This window comes from Halyomorpha halys, unplaced genomic scaffold, assembly GCF_000696795.3.
Source record: "Halyomorpha halys isolate HHAL.00 unplaced genomic scaffold, Hhal_1.1 Scaffold270.1, whole genome shotgun sequence".
Taxonomy (NCBI): domain Eukaryota; kingdom Metazoa; phylum Arthropoda; class Insecta; order Hemiptera; family Pentatomidae; genus Halyomorpha; species Halyomorpha halys.
In genome coordinates, this window is record NW_027105226.1 from 480,397 (window position 1) to 498,572 (window position 18,176).

Consider the following 18,176-nt stretch of genomic DNA (forward strand, 5'->3'; position numbering starts at 1 on the left):
GATAATTTTGTAAGGGCAATAGGAGATAAATTAATTATATCTTTATTATTTTTAAAAATATATTGGTTTTAATATATCAATCAATATACAGCAGAACACCTCTTAACCAGCCATGAATTAATAGTCCTTCGGTTTGAATGGCCTTGTGATAAAAAAAAAAAAAAAAAAAAAAAAAGTAGACAGATATTCTAACCAGGAACCAATGGAGAAATTTTTAATTTAAAAATTCTGGATATGTTGAAAAATAAAAAACTTCATCACAAAATAACTTTGCTGTCATGATTAATTTGTCAAATGCATAATAAAATCTTTACATATGTTACAAAACAATGTTATTCAATATTTCTCTTTGAAATTCCAGATTAACTGACCAAAACAGGAATTCCCATGGTTCCAAATCCATGTTGTCCAGTAAAAGTGTTCTACTGTACATGATAAATATCTCTGAAAGCCATTTAATTTTCCTGATTCAATATAATTGAATAAATTCAAACAAACATATTCTGATTTAATGTATGACATTAGAAAACTAAAAAGAGCCATAGTTAATACTAAGATTAAAAAATTAATTTGCTACCCAAATCTAGCTTAATAGGAACAAGCCATGCACTTTAATCAAAGCTGTTATGTATTTACAAAAATAATCAAAACTAAAATTGCATGATGATTTAGATTATTATAATAAATTTCAATAATAAACAAGACTTAAAATCTAATCATTTTAATGCTCAATTTGATTTTTTTTCTAGTGCTCTACCATAAAAAGAGAGTCAATAACTAAATGTTTTTTCATACAAAATGTTTTAATAAAGAAAAATCTTTTCATCAAATATAAGCCAACTCATTAAATTCATTTGAACCATAACGATACTTATGCATTAGAATCTATGACATTGATATTAACAATCATCAGAAGTCGGTAATATATCACATATCTTACAGCTTTAATCAGTTATTAGCTAAAAGTTTTAAAAATATATCACTTCTGTTGTCTTGGAATTGTCAAAACAATTGAAGACAAGCGGGAATATATTTGTCTGTGATCACTGAGGCTTGATTGCAGTTTTATTCTGTTGAAAATTTTCTCAAATGTTACAGATGGATGGTATCTAAAATTCCAAATATTTGGTCTAATTGTAATAAACTATGAGCTCCCAATCTTTGTAAATAGCTCTAAATACTAATGTTTCAGATCTATTTTTGGTTGTCTCAACTATTATATCTGTAAGAAATGTCCATTCGTGGTGATTTATCATACACTTTGTTTGATGATTTATCAGCCTTAAATTTGAATAACCATGAATATCAAGAAACACACAATTGTATAAATACACAACACTATTTTTTCCTGCAATAGATTTCAGTCACACATATCATTTGATTTCTCAGTCATTCACAAATTAAAACATATTTTGTTTTTTTTTCTATCAAACATTCTTCTTCTGAATCTAAATTCCTAAAAAAGAAAAGCAAGTATAAACTTAGCATATAATGTTGATATCGTTTCAATTTTAGGGATTAACACCCAATATTTCTCTGTATACAACAATTTTCTAATAAAGAAAAAATATTTTATATGTAATTGACCATAGAAATTAATCTAGGAGGATATTGTTGGGTAGTAGTTAAAATTAAAATAACTTTTTTGCCAGATTGTATATCTTCTGCAGTGCTACAATGAAAAAATATAATAAAGATGAGAAATACAGGAATAAGAAGAATGGAAGTATATAGGCAGTAAGATTAAAATATAAGTTAGAGAAATATATAATAAATCAAGATCTGACTGGTTAGACCACAACATTGAAAATAAAATCATATATAAAGAATACTACGTCATAGTAAAATACTTTTTGCAAGCAATAAGTAGAATTATTTTTATTTACTAAAATATACTTTAAAAATTAATTTGAATAACAGTTTATTTTTAATTTTGAACATATGTTTTTCCCTGAAATACAAAAAAAGGTGTGGAGTTTTCGTTTTTTTCCAGAAAAAGTTCTTGTTCAATACAAAAAAAAAATAACTGAAGAATTGTTCAAAAGAACTGATTTACCACAAGGAGTGAATCGTTGGGAATCAGTTCAGTTAAAAGAATCAAACTGCTCATTCCTACTCTTGATTTCTTTTTTATTACACTTTCTCTTTTAATTTTCCATTTATATACATATATATATTTTTCATTCTACATATTTCTATGATTTTCATCTTTAACGTATTTTTTCTTTGTAGCCTTGAAGAAGACCAACAATGGGCCAAAACATGGCCTTTTATCAAATATTCTATAATATGCATTTTTTATTGGACGATCGTTGATTTACCATGTGTAATTAATAAAAGGAAGAAAGTCCGGGTGCAAAAAAGATAATTGGAACAGAAAATAAACTATTTATTGTGATCCAACGTTTTGCCTCCCGTTGCAGTGCTTTATATTAGGGCTAAAAAAGATACAAACAACAAAACTTGAGTATCCTTCCATTCCATACTTTTTCTTTTACCCTGTTACTTAATTTATTTGTTTGTATTTTCTTTTTGCCCTGATGAAACCCTGCAACGTGGGGCGAAATATTCACCCATCTTTCTTTCCTTATATATTTTTTACTCAACCACATCCCAGAAAAAAAGAACTGGATAAGAGCCAGGCAAAAAGAAAATAAGCAATATGTTATTAGGAGTACTGTTAAACATTAGAAAGCAAACATGCATATATTTTCACTTAAAATAATTATCTAGGCAAACTTGAAGGGCTTCCTCTAAGAATGTTATAACTGGAGAATTTTACAAAACAATTTTTCAGCTTAAAAAATTCTTTCTGAACTAATCTGACTGATGCTTGCAATGAACATAGCTATTAAGCAGTTCTTAATTCTTAATGAAGGCTCATATGGATCAAAACTAAAAATATGTTGAGGTGTAGATAGTTGACCATAGATTAAAGATTAGAGAAGATGGTCGGGGGGAGAGGGGAGGTGCGTTCAGCAAAGAACAACATAAATAAACCAAAAAATATTTATTTATGTTGTTCTTTGCTGACTGCATTCCCCGACCATCTTCTCCAATCTGAAAATATGTTGATTGGATCAAGGATAAAACAATTTTTTTTTAACTTCTCAAAGCCTTGAAGAAATATATCATAATTGAACAGTTATAACCTTTTTAGAGGGAGCTTTTTGAATGTTTACAGCAATATTTTTTTCTTCAATTTTTTTTTAGTTCATCAGTAGCCTTAATTTTAAAACTTTAGAGTTATTATGTTAAAATATTAATGTTAAAAATAATATTAATAATGTTATATTATAATAATAATAATGTTATAATAATAAAAATAATAATGTTAAAAATATTACAAATGAAAGAATTGAAGAAAAAATTATGTGATTTATAATGGTTCACCTGTATAACAGCATTAAAAAAAATTAAAATTAATTGATATAATATTGTCAATAATATAACAAAGTATTTTATTAAACTTCCAAAAATAAGTTACTTACATGAAGATGAAAACTGAGAATTAAATTAAGCTCACTAGATATTTAATACATTATGACTTACTTTCCAAATAATTCCCCATCTTCAATCGTTTCGGGAAGAGTTTTGTTAAGAGTTTCAGGTAGTATGAGCGCTGATAAACCGCTTACGAGAGAAAGAACACCGAATATTATCAAAGGTAGAGGAGTCCATAATTCAGCCTGAAGTATATATTATAAATTAAATTTTAATAATTGAATAAAATCTATATGTTTTGTAACATAAACAGATAAATAAAAATTTACCATAATATTGACATAAGGGGCTAGGATTCCACCAATCCTTGCAAATGTGGATGCAGCCCCTAAGCCAACATTCCTGATAACGGTCGGAAACTGTTCGGCAGTGAGGATGTAGACAGTGCCATAACCTGATGTGATTGCTAGCTTACCAGCCATAGCTAAAGTTATGCTGAGCCATTGAAGATCTGTAAATATTGAATGAATGATTATTAAATCTTATTTTTACTGTTTTTGGTTTGGTGATTACATTATGAAAATAGATATATTAAAAAGTTTTGAAAATCTTGTTTGGTGCGCTCATCACACAACTTTTACTTATCACTCTACTTTGAGTAAAAATTAATTTCATATAAGATGATCATGGTGGGAAAACCATGAATTGCCCAAACAAATTGAATGCGATATAAACAAAATTCTGTTTTGTTTTTTAAATGAATGAGTTATCAGAAGACTATTATTATTAGTTTTTAAGTCTTTTTTGCTGAGAATTCAATAATTTGAGAACATCTCCTATTTTTCTCGTTTAGACGTAGACATAGCCTTTTATTTCCCTCAGGTATTTTTCGAATCCATTTATAGTACAATTATAGTTAATTGTATATATAATATATATTGTATATATAGTAGAACTTTTTTTCTACATCCCTTCATCTATTTTTGTCTGCCAATATTTCAATTTTGAAAAAAAATATATATTTGAAATCTCCTGTTTTTTCCCCAGTCTTATAGGTTAGTGATTGTAAAAATAAATAATTGTCACAACAACCATGAACATACGAAAATACTATTCCATAAATTCAGTATATTTATGCATTTTATATCACTCTCAATTACCTCCTTCGACTTTAAATGTTTGATATTAATTTTTCTAAAATATTTGGCTTACTGAAAGTATATTATGTGTCTATATTACTATTGCTTTATTTAGAAATTTCTTTTCAATTTGGGAAGATGTTTCTTCTTTAGTTGGTTATCAAATTATTTGATATATTATAAATAAATAATTGAAAGTAAAAATAAAAGGAGTGAAAAATAAATATAAATATTAACCAGCAGGAACAAGCGATGTAGCTAAGAGGCAGATCCCTGCAATTATCATGGAACCACAGAGGATGGCTTTCCTGCCCCACCTGTCCAAGGTGAAGATGAGGATGGTATAAGCTGGCACTTCTACAGTACCTGAGATTACAAAATTGATGTATTCATTTCCTCCTAAATTCGAAGTATTCCACGAGAGTCCGTAATAGGTACCACTGCTCACAAACCTAAATAATTTAATACTTTATTAGAATAAGTATGAAATTAATATTAAAAAAATAAAATAAACCCCAATATTTGATTAGAATAATCTTATAACTATGAATTCTCACCACAAGAAAAATATAACAAGAGACTTCTTCCTCATATTAGGATACTTAAATAGGTGAAGAATGGAAGGTTTTTCTTTTCCTGCTGCTGAATCCATCTTCTTTTCATTCTCAAGCTGCAAATTTTAGGTGCAATTAGAGAAATCAATTTTATAATAGAAAAAACTTTATTCTTAGACAAAGTCCTTTAAGAATAACACAAGTGTATATAAAATAAAAATGATTATCCTAATAAAATATTACAATTAATGTATATAGATAAAAATAGGCATGACTCGTCATATATAAAATTTTGCAGCCACAACAACCTAGAGCAGACCGCTGGCGTTTGGGTGTGGTAGAAGTTCGGAGTCTGCCATCATGCACTATGATGTTTGCATTAAGGTAGCTTCAGTCAGGTGGGGGATATAGGGATAGATAGTGGTTGATCTAGGCATTTATATATTTTGACTAATTGATACAACTTTATTTTTATGCAGGCAAGTAAGGAATAACTTATAAGGAAGCTAAAACTTTAGAAATATTTACTAAAGGTAATGGGACAAGAAAGTATAGTCAAATCTACTTTATAATTGGAATTATTTTGAAAAAAAAATCTATAATTAAGGTTATTTTTTATTTTAGTGGGCCAATAAAATTAAAAATAAGGATTATTGCTATTATTCTATATTATAATTGAATTTAATTATGTTTGTGCAGCTATTGTATGGTACTATTTCTTATTTTATTTACTGAAACAAATTGGAATAAATGAATATTGTATTTCATATTTATTCCTAATAATTTATAATATTTTTTTTGTTATATGTTTTGCAAAAATATTAATATTCATAGACTCTTGATCAGCTTAGGGACTTGAGATGGATACTTATTACTAGCATTTATATAGCTAGATATGTCCAAAATTTTATTGTATTGAGACTAACAGAATATTTCTTAAAATGTCAATGAACACATTCATCTTCATGTATTTTTAACAAACTATGTTAATTATTTTAAAGTATAAATATTATTTTATTTATGAGGTGTAGATACTTGACCGTAGATTAATGATTTATGTTGTTGTTTGCTGACCGCACCCCCCGACAAACTTCTCCAATTATTTTATTTAATTAGCATTAACCTGTTAATTTAATTTAATTAAAAAAATACCTGGGTACAGAGTTCATCAAGGACACTTTCAGGTAGTGTTTTTTTATTTTCTGCCGCGACTGCTCTCAGACTTTTCTTAGCTTCCTCCCATCGCCCTTTTGTTAACTGCCACCTTACTGACTCAGGAACAAACCTGTACAAAATTAGCAAAAATCAGGTCTAAATCAATAAATTAATATATTTTTAATTAAATTAAAATCCCTCTAATTCGTCCTAGTTGGGATCCCTGATTAAGCGGGATAATCTGGTTAATCAAAAGTGCATTTAAGAAAAACTCTAATCTTGGATTGTTATATACTAGGTTAAAATAAAAATATAATAAAAAGCTTAATATATAGATAATATGTATGTTAAACTTTGTTGAGGAGTTTTCTATCAAAAGTTCATGTATTCCTTTCTGAAAAATGAAGATTTTTTTGACACATTAAAATTCTACATATATATCTTATAAATTGATTGAGACTGGTTTTATTATTTAAATAAAATAAATTATATCTAATTAAGTCTCAATACTCTTTATTAATACTTCAAATGTCCAATATTTCGGCCCATGTGGCCATCCTCAAGGCCAATCTTAACTATAAATTCACAGTCCCAACATCCAACTATTAAAATTGTGCAAGCTATTCTGCCCAGGTTTAATATAATTATTCAAATTAACCTAAGTATATCACTATTTCATTTAAATATAAATACTTTTAATTGCAAATAATCTAAATACTGGTATTATTCACTTATCAACAATATAATATTGTACAAAAATTTGTACAATACAATATTATTTGTAATAATATACAAAAATAATATTGTTATATAAGTTTGCCTGAATTGAAGGAAATTTGTATTATTCCTTGTAAGTATAATAAGTGTTGAGGCTTATAAATATAATTTATTTTAATTAAGTAAAATTTGACACGGATATTCAGTTTATTTCAAAATTTAAATTTCCTCTTGTCATATATATGTTACAAATCAATATTTTCAATAAAAATTTAACCTATCCACATGATGTGCTCCCACATTAATTGTTAAATAATAAATTTCTAAAAGTGGATTTATTGACTTTTGATGGAAAACTCCTCAATTTAATATAATTTAAAATATAATGTTTTTTTTTATAAATTATTAAATTTAAGTGTACAAATGATGTTTGATTTTTAACAGTAGTGATATAATTTGTTAATTTGTTTTATTTGACCAAACTTAGTGTTTCCTAAACACTTTATTTTTATTTTTGCTGCCAGTTAGATTGCAGCCATCTAAGAAGGGTATTAATGTATATAGTAATCCTTTTTTTCATATAACAAAAATTATAAATAATAAAACATATAGTATAGTAAATCTTTAAAGTGTTTAAAGGCTGTTGATTCACAAATAGTGTTGTAAATAAAAATTGTTACAAAACTCAACATCCTACAAGAAACCATTTTGAATTCTGGGTTGCCTAATGAACAAAAATAGACACTGATTGATGTTTCAAACTTGTTTCTCTCAATTAATATTGCATTGAGAATTCTAAAGGTACCCTCATTTTCAAGATCATTAAATATACTGAACGAATAATCTAATAATATGACAGTATTGCAACAACAGTAAATATTATAGTTTTTACTTGTGTTTGGCGAATCGTGGCTCAAGTGCCATATGTGGTAAATACTGATGTACCATATTTTCGTTATGTATGTAAGATAATGCGTTTTCAGTTCTTGAAGAAATTATTTATTATGAAAGAAAACTACATAGTTCTCTCGGCCAATAGAAAGGAAATTTTCCTTGAATTTTCAAGATTGTAAATGAAAACTAATATTCTTTTCTAAAAACCAATTTTAAAACTATTTCAAGATGTTCAACAAGTGAAATAAGCTCTGACATTCAATGTAGTTTCTCTCAAAAGAAAAATAAATTGTTGATTTGGAATTGAGGTTGTAACTCTTGAAATAATATTACTTGTCGTGGCGAATAAGGTTTATGAAAATATAAATTTATTCGTCTTGCTACTGTTATAAAGAATCTAAAAAGAGAAGGATGAGCTTTTCTTTCAAATAAGATTCTAGGTTAATTCCTACTTTTAGCTAATTTTATTAATTTTTCTAATTACTAATGCTTTATTTCAAATTCAATCTATCACCCTGATTTCCAATTTTAGGCGCTTTTTAAATATTGCTCGATTTAACTATCTTAAGTCTCCTTTTCCTCCCTGGAGGTCTCAGTGGGGCGATTCTGGCCAAGATATAAAAATATAAAAAATTATAAGTATTTTCATTTATTAAAATAAAGCAATGACTCTTATAGATTTTTACCAACATCTTCAATGTTGATTCACTATTTAGTTTCAGAAATTTGCCAAACACTGGTTTACATGAATGTTTTTAGGTGAGAAATGAATTTTTAAATGAATGTTTATATTTAAAAAAACAATGGTAATTATAACTGGAAAAATTAATTTAATCACCCTAATATGTTAAATGTTCGCTATTTTGATTTGGTTTCCACTTGATCATAACTAGGGCCCGAATCATTATTTAAATAAATATTTTGTAATTTGTTGGAATAAATAAATATTTTATTTCTTTGAGGACATTTTTTTAATTCCATCTATAGGATGGGTATAATTCCAGTTATGTAAACGACTTATAAAAACGGTACAATGACATCAAAGAAAGTTTTAATTAAAATTACAAGGTGTTTTTTATTATTGATAAATCATCGAGAGTATGAAAGTAATTAAGAACATACCACCAATAAGTGAAGAAAGCAATACCAGGCAAGGTTAGAGCAATCTGTAGTGTCCGCCATTCCCTAAGGTAGAAGGCGAATCCTGCAGTGAGGATAAATCCAAAGGTGAAGAACATTTGGAAGATCACTCCAGCAACCATTCTCTTCTTGGGACCCACCATCTCCATTGCTATATAAGAAAAATTTTTAGTTTCTCTTTCAAACTTATAATTTCTATAATATTTGGAATTAACTTCTATAATGCGAGCAAAATTAATGTAAAATAAGTTATTTATTAGATACATGATCCAAGAAATTATATTATTTTTGTAATAATGAAAATGTATATATATATATATATATATATTTTTTTTTTATGAATAAAAAAAGAAGCCAATGAGGCCACCAACTATGTGTTTATTTTCTTAAATATTATTCTATTATATCCTGAATTAACACAAGCAAACATTAGGGATGAGCATAGCAACCGAAAGAGTGTATTTTTATTTTATTCATTCTGCCTATATTAATATTTACCACATGAAACTAGATGAAATTGACTACATATTTTCTAAACAATAAAAGAAAAGTTTTCTTATTCCATTCTCGACTCTTGGTGCCATAATACTTATAAAGAAGAAATCAATTAGATCACCAACTATATGTTTATTACTTATAATTCATCAAAATCACACATCGACGTTGCAGCTTCTAAAAGCCAATCTCAAGATTGTGAAAATCACAACTTTTGACAGTGCAATAAGAATCAAAGTAGTTCATAAAAAATACAAATATCGAGTTTTTACATTTGTAATATTATGTATTATATGGTTACCTGTATGCATCTCTAGTTTTATTGCCTGGAAATTATCTAGTCAAATGTTTTTTTTTCCCACAAATTAATTTAATTCTTATTACATTGACAAAAGATGCAATTTTCATGTTTTATTAATTTCACAAAAAAGTCTTATATTTTTGTATTATAAATAGAAAATAATGTATAAAAGGTACTGCTTACATTTACTATAAAATTTAAGGCAGGTAATCATAAAACGGTAAAAATATTATATATATTCATTACCTATGACATAAGCTACCAAATATACCCCCGATGATGTCGCTCCAACAACTAGCCTCGAGAACATAAAAGAATAATAATTTGGTGAAGTTGCTACCAGTAGTCCGAATACCACTTGCATTACTAGTGATAAGAAGAAAATTGGTTTCCTGCCAACTCTAAAATAAAGAAAAAAAAAATAATCATTTAAGCTCTGGAAAGAATAAATAGAACAATATTCAAAGAAAGGAATGGATCAAGTGGTAAAGGGATTGGGGCATGTGGAAGGTGTACCTAGTCACCTGTCGGAAAGGTCCCCGAAGATGATGGAACCAAGCATCACTCCTATCATGAGGAGGGCATCGGAAGTTGCCTTTAGCCAAGCATGCTCACAAACAAGGTCCCACTAAAAATAAAAAATACTCGAGCCAATAAACAATGCTTTTTTTTTTTTTAAACAGTAATAAAAGTAAATTATTAATACACTAGTTTAGCTTGCTTTTTGTTGGTGTGAATGTCAAACAAAGCAATATTTTCCTTTGACTTTGTTGCTATCATATAACGCTTCTGGCTTTATAAATACCTTTGTTTAAAAGTATAGATGTTTAAATAAATAGTATAAATGTTGACATGAAAAGAAACAATGATAAGAATATAACTCTGACCAAATAATATACACTCTGGGGTAAGACATGACTCAAGTTCTAAGATTTTTTTTTTTACCACCCTTTCTAGGGTAGTACAAGTAATTTTCTCCCTTTTATGGCATCACATGCCGAAGGTATAAGTTTACCATCAATGAAATGATGTGGTTTGCATCACACTTCCTATAATTTACATGAAAAAGCTCCGAATTCCTGTAAGTTCCCCTCCATTAATACCACCACTATCAACATTACCTCTTGTTCTAACCTACTCATACCATCCTCATGTGTCTGTATAAGAAATAGCATGTTATTGATTAGAGGCAGTTGTTGATTAGATCATCAGTAGTCAAACTGAGTTGAATGAGTTGTTGAATGACACTCGACAAGACAAGTTGTATATAGTAGTTTAAATTGTACATAGTATGTAATCGAAGTGTGTATCTTATCTACTCATATAAATAAATTAATTCTTACATTACATAGCGGTCATGTTCTATAACTTAAGAAAAGTTAAGAAATGTTCAGTAAGTGTAGAGGAATTTGATGTTGAGAGTTTTCTCAAAACAACGGATAGAGACAGGAGTGTTGGGTTAGCATTGGACTATATTTTAGGTAAACTACTCCTGCCTCAATTAGGTACTGAAATTTACTCCTAGAATACCCTTCATTAAGGAAAGAGTTGTATTTTACTACATTTTTATAATAAGTAATAATCTAAAGATTACTTATTATAAAAATGTATAAAATTACTTATTATAAAAAAGATTATACCTAAAGAGATATAAATGAATTATTTACTATTTAAATCCAGAATTAACCTAATTTTCATATACTTAAAAAATGTTTTTTGTAAACCCCCAAAAATATGAATTTCTGAAGCCCTCCTTATAATGTCTATGTTATTGAATTAATACCGAATTTTGTCAGAATATATTTACGTTCTGCAGGAGATATTAAGTTTGTAACAATAACAATGAAGGGAATGAAATTGGCTGGAATCCAAATTATTACATATTATTGAAGCTTTCAAAGAGAATCAATATTATTTTATGTGTAAGAGGTATATTGACAAGCAGTGGTATGGAGGTATGCCATGGATGATCTAGAGATATCAAATGTAGATTAAAATTTTCTATTGGTATGTCTTATCAGCTGATATGATTGTTTGATGATTGATAACAGAAGAAAGCAAATGATTTTCGCACAATGTAATTTTGTAACAGTAAATATTTGAAGTATAAATTATGATTAAGGTAAGAAGGAAAGCATGCTTGAGCTGATGCGAGACCATTTAGTTCAGTAAAAATACCCTAAAATTTAGCTGGCTTTAGAAGTAACTGTAAATTAATTTCTGTCGACGGATTCTTATGTAAAAATGTTTTAAAAAGACGATGGTAAAAATTTAACTACTCCCTGGTCATCCTTAGTCCTGAAGTTGCCTTTACACGTTTGTCAAACAATGGCAAATTCGCATATGCGCAAGCATTTACTAAGACATATGTGACATATTTTTATATGTTTATTTATTTTTTTTATATGTTTAGGTAATTAAATTAAAAAGTTTCTAATAAAAATTCTAGAAGGAAGTTTGAATTTATAGGTTATGTAGTATTATTACTATGAATATTTTCCATCTACAATCTAGATTGCTGATATTTACGTTTCCTATTATCTCCATTTTGTTCCTTTTTATATGAAAATACAATAAATCGAATGTAATAGTCGAAAAAATTGAAAAAAACAAAACAAGAAAACTGCGTGTAGATTGAGCATAATATAATATCGCAGATTTTTCAAAATTGCCTTTTTTTTCGTACCCTTCATTAAAATAAAATTAGTACTTTATACATGTATAATACATGAAACGTATTATATAGTCTTGAGTCTTCTCCCTTTGATTGCCTTGTGGCATTATGAGGTGTTGATATCAGTCCAGCTATAACCTAAGGCTATGACATGGAATTAATGGAACGTGAAGGGACCGTTCCGCTGGTTAGGTTTGAAGTAGGACGGCTTTAGAATGCAGAGTCCAAAGCCCTTCCCTCGTCGAGAACGTCGACTGAGGGAACAGTACTCTGCTATCTCCCAGGTCTCAGAGGAGGGGCGATATTTCGAAACCTACATCAAAATTGCCGCCATATGGTTTTAGGTTTATTGCCAGCAATTCTTCAAGTATTGCGAGTAGCTGAAATATGATAAATAACTAAACGAGAAGAGTCGTATCTAATCCATAGAGATGAGGTACCTTCGTAAGTTGGAAGGAAGGACACGACGAGATAGAGTACGGAACCATACGGACTAACATCGCAGTCAAACAGACTGAGAGCATCCTAGAGGGGCACAAGCTAAGATAGTTCGGACACCTCCTTCGGATGGAATAGGAAAGAACTGCCAAGAAGACATATGAGACTCGCGTGGAGGGAAGAAGGCCAAGAGGAAGACCACGCATTTTCGGGGAGAAGAGTGTAGGTGTTCAGAAGGCGGGATATGGACTGGAGTAGTAGGGAGATGGTCCAAGAACGAGATATCTGGTCCAGACTCTGCAAATTGTAACCCCACACTGCGCAAGCGGTAAATGGGATAAAATGACTATGATGATGATAAACTAAAAGAGAGAAAAAAAATCAAAAATAGAAACAGGAGTTCAGAGGCTAGAAAATCGGGAAAAGCCGAGGCTGCCCGATTTGTTCCGATTGCATTCAAATGTACACGGCATCTCTTCTTTTGTTAAACTGCTGCTTTTTTGACAGGAATAAAGTTGATCTTTTTGATTCACACCTGGAAAAACGCTGAAATATGAGTGAACTGAAAAATAAAAGTTTTTTGTTGTTCAAATCTTTCGCCTTCCCTGGTCCTTCAATTTTTTACCAAAGCGACAAAAATTGTAGTGCCTTCCATTAGACTCCAGCTAGCCGTAACTAGTGTATGCCGTAAATTGGTAATGGTAATTTTTAAAAATTTATCTCAGCACGTGTCCTGGATCACCTGCCTATTTGGCCAGCCACTATCGTAACTGACTGAATAATATCAAGTAATCGTATTTCCTGAGTCGTTATTCAAAACATTCAAATTCATTCATGTGGAGGAGGGTTTGGGAATTTTTTATCTTATATAGCCAGATGATGCTGTAAAAATTGTCAAGCAAAGTTTGTTATGTTGAGCATGTCATGCTCCGAGAATGGTACTTCATGAGATCTAAAGGTATTGAATATTAGGTATTAAAAATAATGATGTGGTACAAAACATTTGACCAGCAGTGTAATTAAAAAACAATACATCACAAAACTCTTGTGGAATATAACGTTGATCAAGTTATAGTAGTCACTGCCTCTAATCTATGTAATGTAAGGTAAACGCAATCATGACCAAAAACCAATCCATCAGAGTAATTCGAGTCTTAACATGGAATACATCAATGCTCCACTACTAGCTTGATACCTAAAGTCAATATTAGAAAAAGACTGAAAATCTTGTATGTATACAGAGAGATCATGTTATTGTACAAATTAGAATGCAGATAAGATTTTAAATTCTTATTAAATGGTGTATAAATAAGATTACAAGCTATTCTAATTTCATTTATATCATAAAGGACACAGAAACTCCTATTGGTGTATTTTATGCCGAATGTATTGATGTTTTTAAGTCAACATTTTCAATACTATAACTAATACATAATAATGCTCAACAATGAAACTCACCTCAGTAAGAGTTGTACTTCCATAATTTGAAGTATCATAGATCCAATGGTTGCAAGAAATAGTGTGATTGTATGGTACCTTTCCATCCAAGTAGTCATCGGTGATGTTAACGTCATACCTAAGGCAGGTGGACCTCGCTTTCTGAAAGCTGTCCCAGGGGTAGATCATGGAAGAGATAGAATCATTAATGGCGAAGTAGCTTGCGTTCGTCTCCTCTCCGGGGAGTAAGCATCTGCACAAGAAAAATTGTTATATTTTTATAGTTAGAAAAAAAAAAAAAATCTACCAATACAACCCATGAAGGGTCAGGGGTGCACTTCGTAAGGAAGTACTGTCACTAGACTGACGGTTGTACAAGGAGGTGATTTGGTCAGAATTTCGCTCGACCATCAAGTATTTACCCAATTGAGGGTACCTCCTTCTTGAGTCTGGGTGGAAACCGGAGGGATCTCAAACCCACTGGGCTGACTCACGGCTACTGTGAACATAAATTAATTATCTACCACTATTGAATAGGTATACTCTTGGTAAAATTTGAAATTTTACTGAGATATGACGACACGTTTTTGAATTGCAGAGCTGTTTAATTCCCAAAAATAGATGTTAATTCTCAGATCTGTTTAATTCACACAAAAACCGGAGTTTTAGATTTCCAGCAGAAACGTCTATAATTTAGCTAGAAATATTGATTTTACAGTACATCCCATGCTTTTTCATAAGATATGCAACACTATACCAGGTTAACATTTGTCAAGACCTGATTTAAAATTTTATATACTAAAGTTTTTGTTTTTTTAAATTATTAATGTTATCCCTTTGGGCGACTACACACAGATGGAGACGTTCCAACTGTTGGTAGAAGCGCTGGAAGTCTTCAACCGGTCCAAATTTGATGAACGGTAAATCTGTTCAAATTTACGAGTTCACACAACATTCTCAATGTTAAAGGACAGTCTGATCTTTCAAGAGTGTTCACACGTTCAATGTTTTCGAAGCTGAAGGCCACCCTGAACGGTGTTCATTTTCAACTTGTTTTCTGCCTTCCAAAAATGATTTGTGCCTCCGAAAAACTTGAGCTCAGGCTAAAGAATGTTTCCCATAGGCCTGTTTTAACTTTTCAAAACGTTGCACTTGCCGATTCTCCAAGCTTAATACAGAATTTAATGGCACAACATTGCTCCGAAGTCCGCTTTTCCATTTTGCGTGACGCACAACTTCGCTAAAAGCAGTCACAAAAATCACTTAGTTAACGGAAGGAGTTACAAGTCGCACTGTGCTGCGGCAGGGTACTGGATACACCTGCTCTATCATGGACAATAGCGCAGGTATACCAGATCGCTTGCAGTATTGCCAGTCTCATTACTATTCTACCACACCTCGTATTTCAATACATTTCACATTTTTTTCAAGTCTATACCTATACAAAAAAAAATTAAATCTGTACCGGCTACCGGGTCAGGTACACATGAAGAGTCAGGGGTTTAGTACTTTATAAAGAAGTACTCTAACTAGACAAACGGTTGTGCAAGGAGGTGATTTGGTCTGAATCACGCTCGACCACCAGATTTTTACCCAATTAAGGGTACCCAATTTAAGAGGCTGGGTGAACCCCAGGAGTTGACTCACGGCTACATTGTAACAAAAAACAATTTTCTGCCCAGCCGGATTCGAACTTGAGTCCTTTGAGTTAGTAGCCACGCGCTTTACCTCGTGGCCACCGCGCTCCCTATATCTATACAACATCTTTGAAAAATTTGAAGAATATTTGAGGTATTAAGTTTCAAAAGTGTGTTGAGTTGACATGGAATGGCTCTACCATATTCCATGAAACGTTGGTAATTTATGTATGTGTGTTTGAGAGGATTGAGGCGTTGTTTCTGAAATGCTACAATAATATTTTGATATTAATTAATTTTAGTTTTTCCCTTAGTTTTTGAAACTCATTAATTTTAGACGAAACATTTACATATCTATTGTGTTAAGAATAGTTTTATATTTTTCAATTAATAAATACAAATTTAATACCTTCAATGTTTAAAAAAGAAGATATTTTTTTATTACTGGATCGAGAGTGGGACTCGCTAGGCTGTTTGGTTAATTGAAGCAGATATCTGGCATTAACTGGGAAAGAAAAAGGTTGTTAACTTAATTACTGATAATTCGTGCATTTATCTCTTAAGAGCCTGTTGTTGACGAACAAAAAAAAAACTAGAACATGTATACTAATGATAGCTTATCACAGGTTCAAAAAGAAAAATGCGTAGCATTATTTATCCAAGCTATAGTAACTGTGTGGAGGCAGGAATTAGGGATATTGATTGTAACTTATTTCATAATAATTTAAAAGTACCTTACACTAGGGGTATTCATGATCTATAGATTAACATGTTAAAGCGTGTTAAAATGAAAAGCTCATGTTAAATTTAGAAATATATCCTCCTTTTACCGTGTTAAAACGATATAACATATAACATGGTTGAGAGTCTGTTTATAGGTCTGTTAAATGGAGAATGACGTCATGCAACATACCAGCTGAGCTCGTGATCATTTTGTTTGTTGTAGTAACAAGAAATGTAGTATTATACATAATATTTGCTCGTGGTTTGTGTTTTGATTGTGTCAGTATTGTTTTGGATGTTTTTTAGCTAATAAAGCAATGTATGACAATAATAGTAATGTAATAACAGTTGTCAATCAGCTCATCTTGATTCTCTTCTTCGCAATTAAGAAAATCAATATGACTTCAGGGGCCATATCAACTTCCTCTTTAGGCATGTTGTAATAAATTACTTCAATCAAAACTTAGAAGTAAACAATAACATGAAGTTTTGGAAGGAAAGGTTATAAAACAAGTTGGTCAAAAAATCCGCTAGGAGCTCTTATGCATTTAACATGGATTTTAAATAGGGCTGATCACAATCCTATACTTATAACATTTTACATTTAACACATCATGAATACCCCGAATGTAAGAATAAGTTCTTAAACTATAAGTAGCAACCTTTTTCAATACGCTGTCTGGAGATGTCACTGAGAAATTGATTAGGTTAATATAATAATTATCAATTAGATGAAAAATATTTTTCAAGCCGTAACATACAACTAGAACCGTTTTACACAGGCACAATTAACTTTTCCAATTAAAAAATCGCGTAACATAGGTTAGATTTCTGACTTTAACGTTGCAAAGACACGATTGTTATGGGGAGTTTTTTGGAGTAAAAGGCTAAAATTTATTTTACTTCAAAGTTGCAAATCTGAGTTGTTTTGTCAACTTTTTGAAGCAAAAATATTCATGACAAATTAAATGATAAAAATTGTTGTTTATTAGGTTTATGCTAGATTTTCCAGGAAATTTTAAATTTTTCTGCCACTCTTTGGATTCTATTAAATGCATGGGCTGTAGCGGTACAACATTTTATGAAAAATAAAGTTGTGAAGTTTTCTTCTGTTATTTTATTTTTGAGGGATATACTTCTCAAATAAAAGTTAGAAAAGAGTTCTCGCTCTAAAGACAAAGAGATGATGACTGAGTGAACAGTAATATTCATTATTTATTCAAATCAGTTAACCCTTTGAAAGACCCATATTAAGATAAGATGACCTCCAAGATGTGCGTTGTAGTAGTAGTAATATATCTTTCATGAATGATCAGTCATGTGGTATCTGTGAATAGCTGGGTCTAAGGACGGCACCCTGTGGGACGAATTCTCGAAAATCGTTCAAAACAGATTAAAAATTAATTTTATAATAAAATTAATTTTTTA

General features: G+C 30.2%; 1 protein-coding gene across 4 annotated transcripts in view; it reads right to left on the reverse strand.

Moving 5' to 3' along the window:
• Nucleotides 1-18,176, reverse strand: part of Orct (Organic cation transporter) — a 130,663-nt gene that overhangs the window by 6,128 nt on the left and 106,359 nt on the right. For all 4 annotated transcript variants that reach the window (XM_014420452.3, XM_014420448.3, XM_014420450.3 and 1 more), the window contains exons 3-11: nucleotides 14,410-14,641; nucleotides 10,364-10,467; nucleotides 10,086-10,240; nucleotides 9,026-9,194; nucleotides 6,290-6,422; nucleotides 5,141-5,253; nucleotides 4,821-5,035; nucleotides 3,774-3,955; nucleotides 3,553-3,689 (exon numbers count right to left, since the gene is read on the reverse strand). In XM_014420452.3, coding sequence (XP_014275938.1) covers nucleotides 3,553-3,689; nucleotides 3,774-3,955; nucleotides 4,821-5,035; nucleotides 5,141-5,253; nucleotides 6,290-6,422; nucleotides 9,026-9,194; nucleotides 10,086-10,240; nucleotides 10,364-10,467; nucleotides 14,410-14,641 — 1,440 coding nt within the window. The remainder of the gene's footprint in view (nucleotides 1-3,552; nucleotides 3,690-3,773; nucleotides 3,956-4,820; nucleotides 5,036-5,140; nucleotides 5,254-6,289; nucleotides 6,423-9,025; nucleotides 9,195-10,085; nucleotides 10,241-10,363; nucleotides 10,468-14,409; nucleotides 14,642-18,176) is intronic.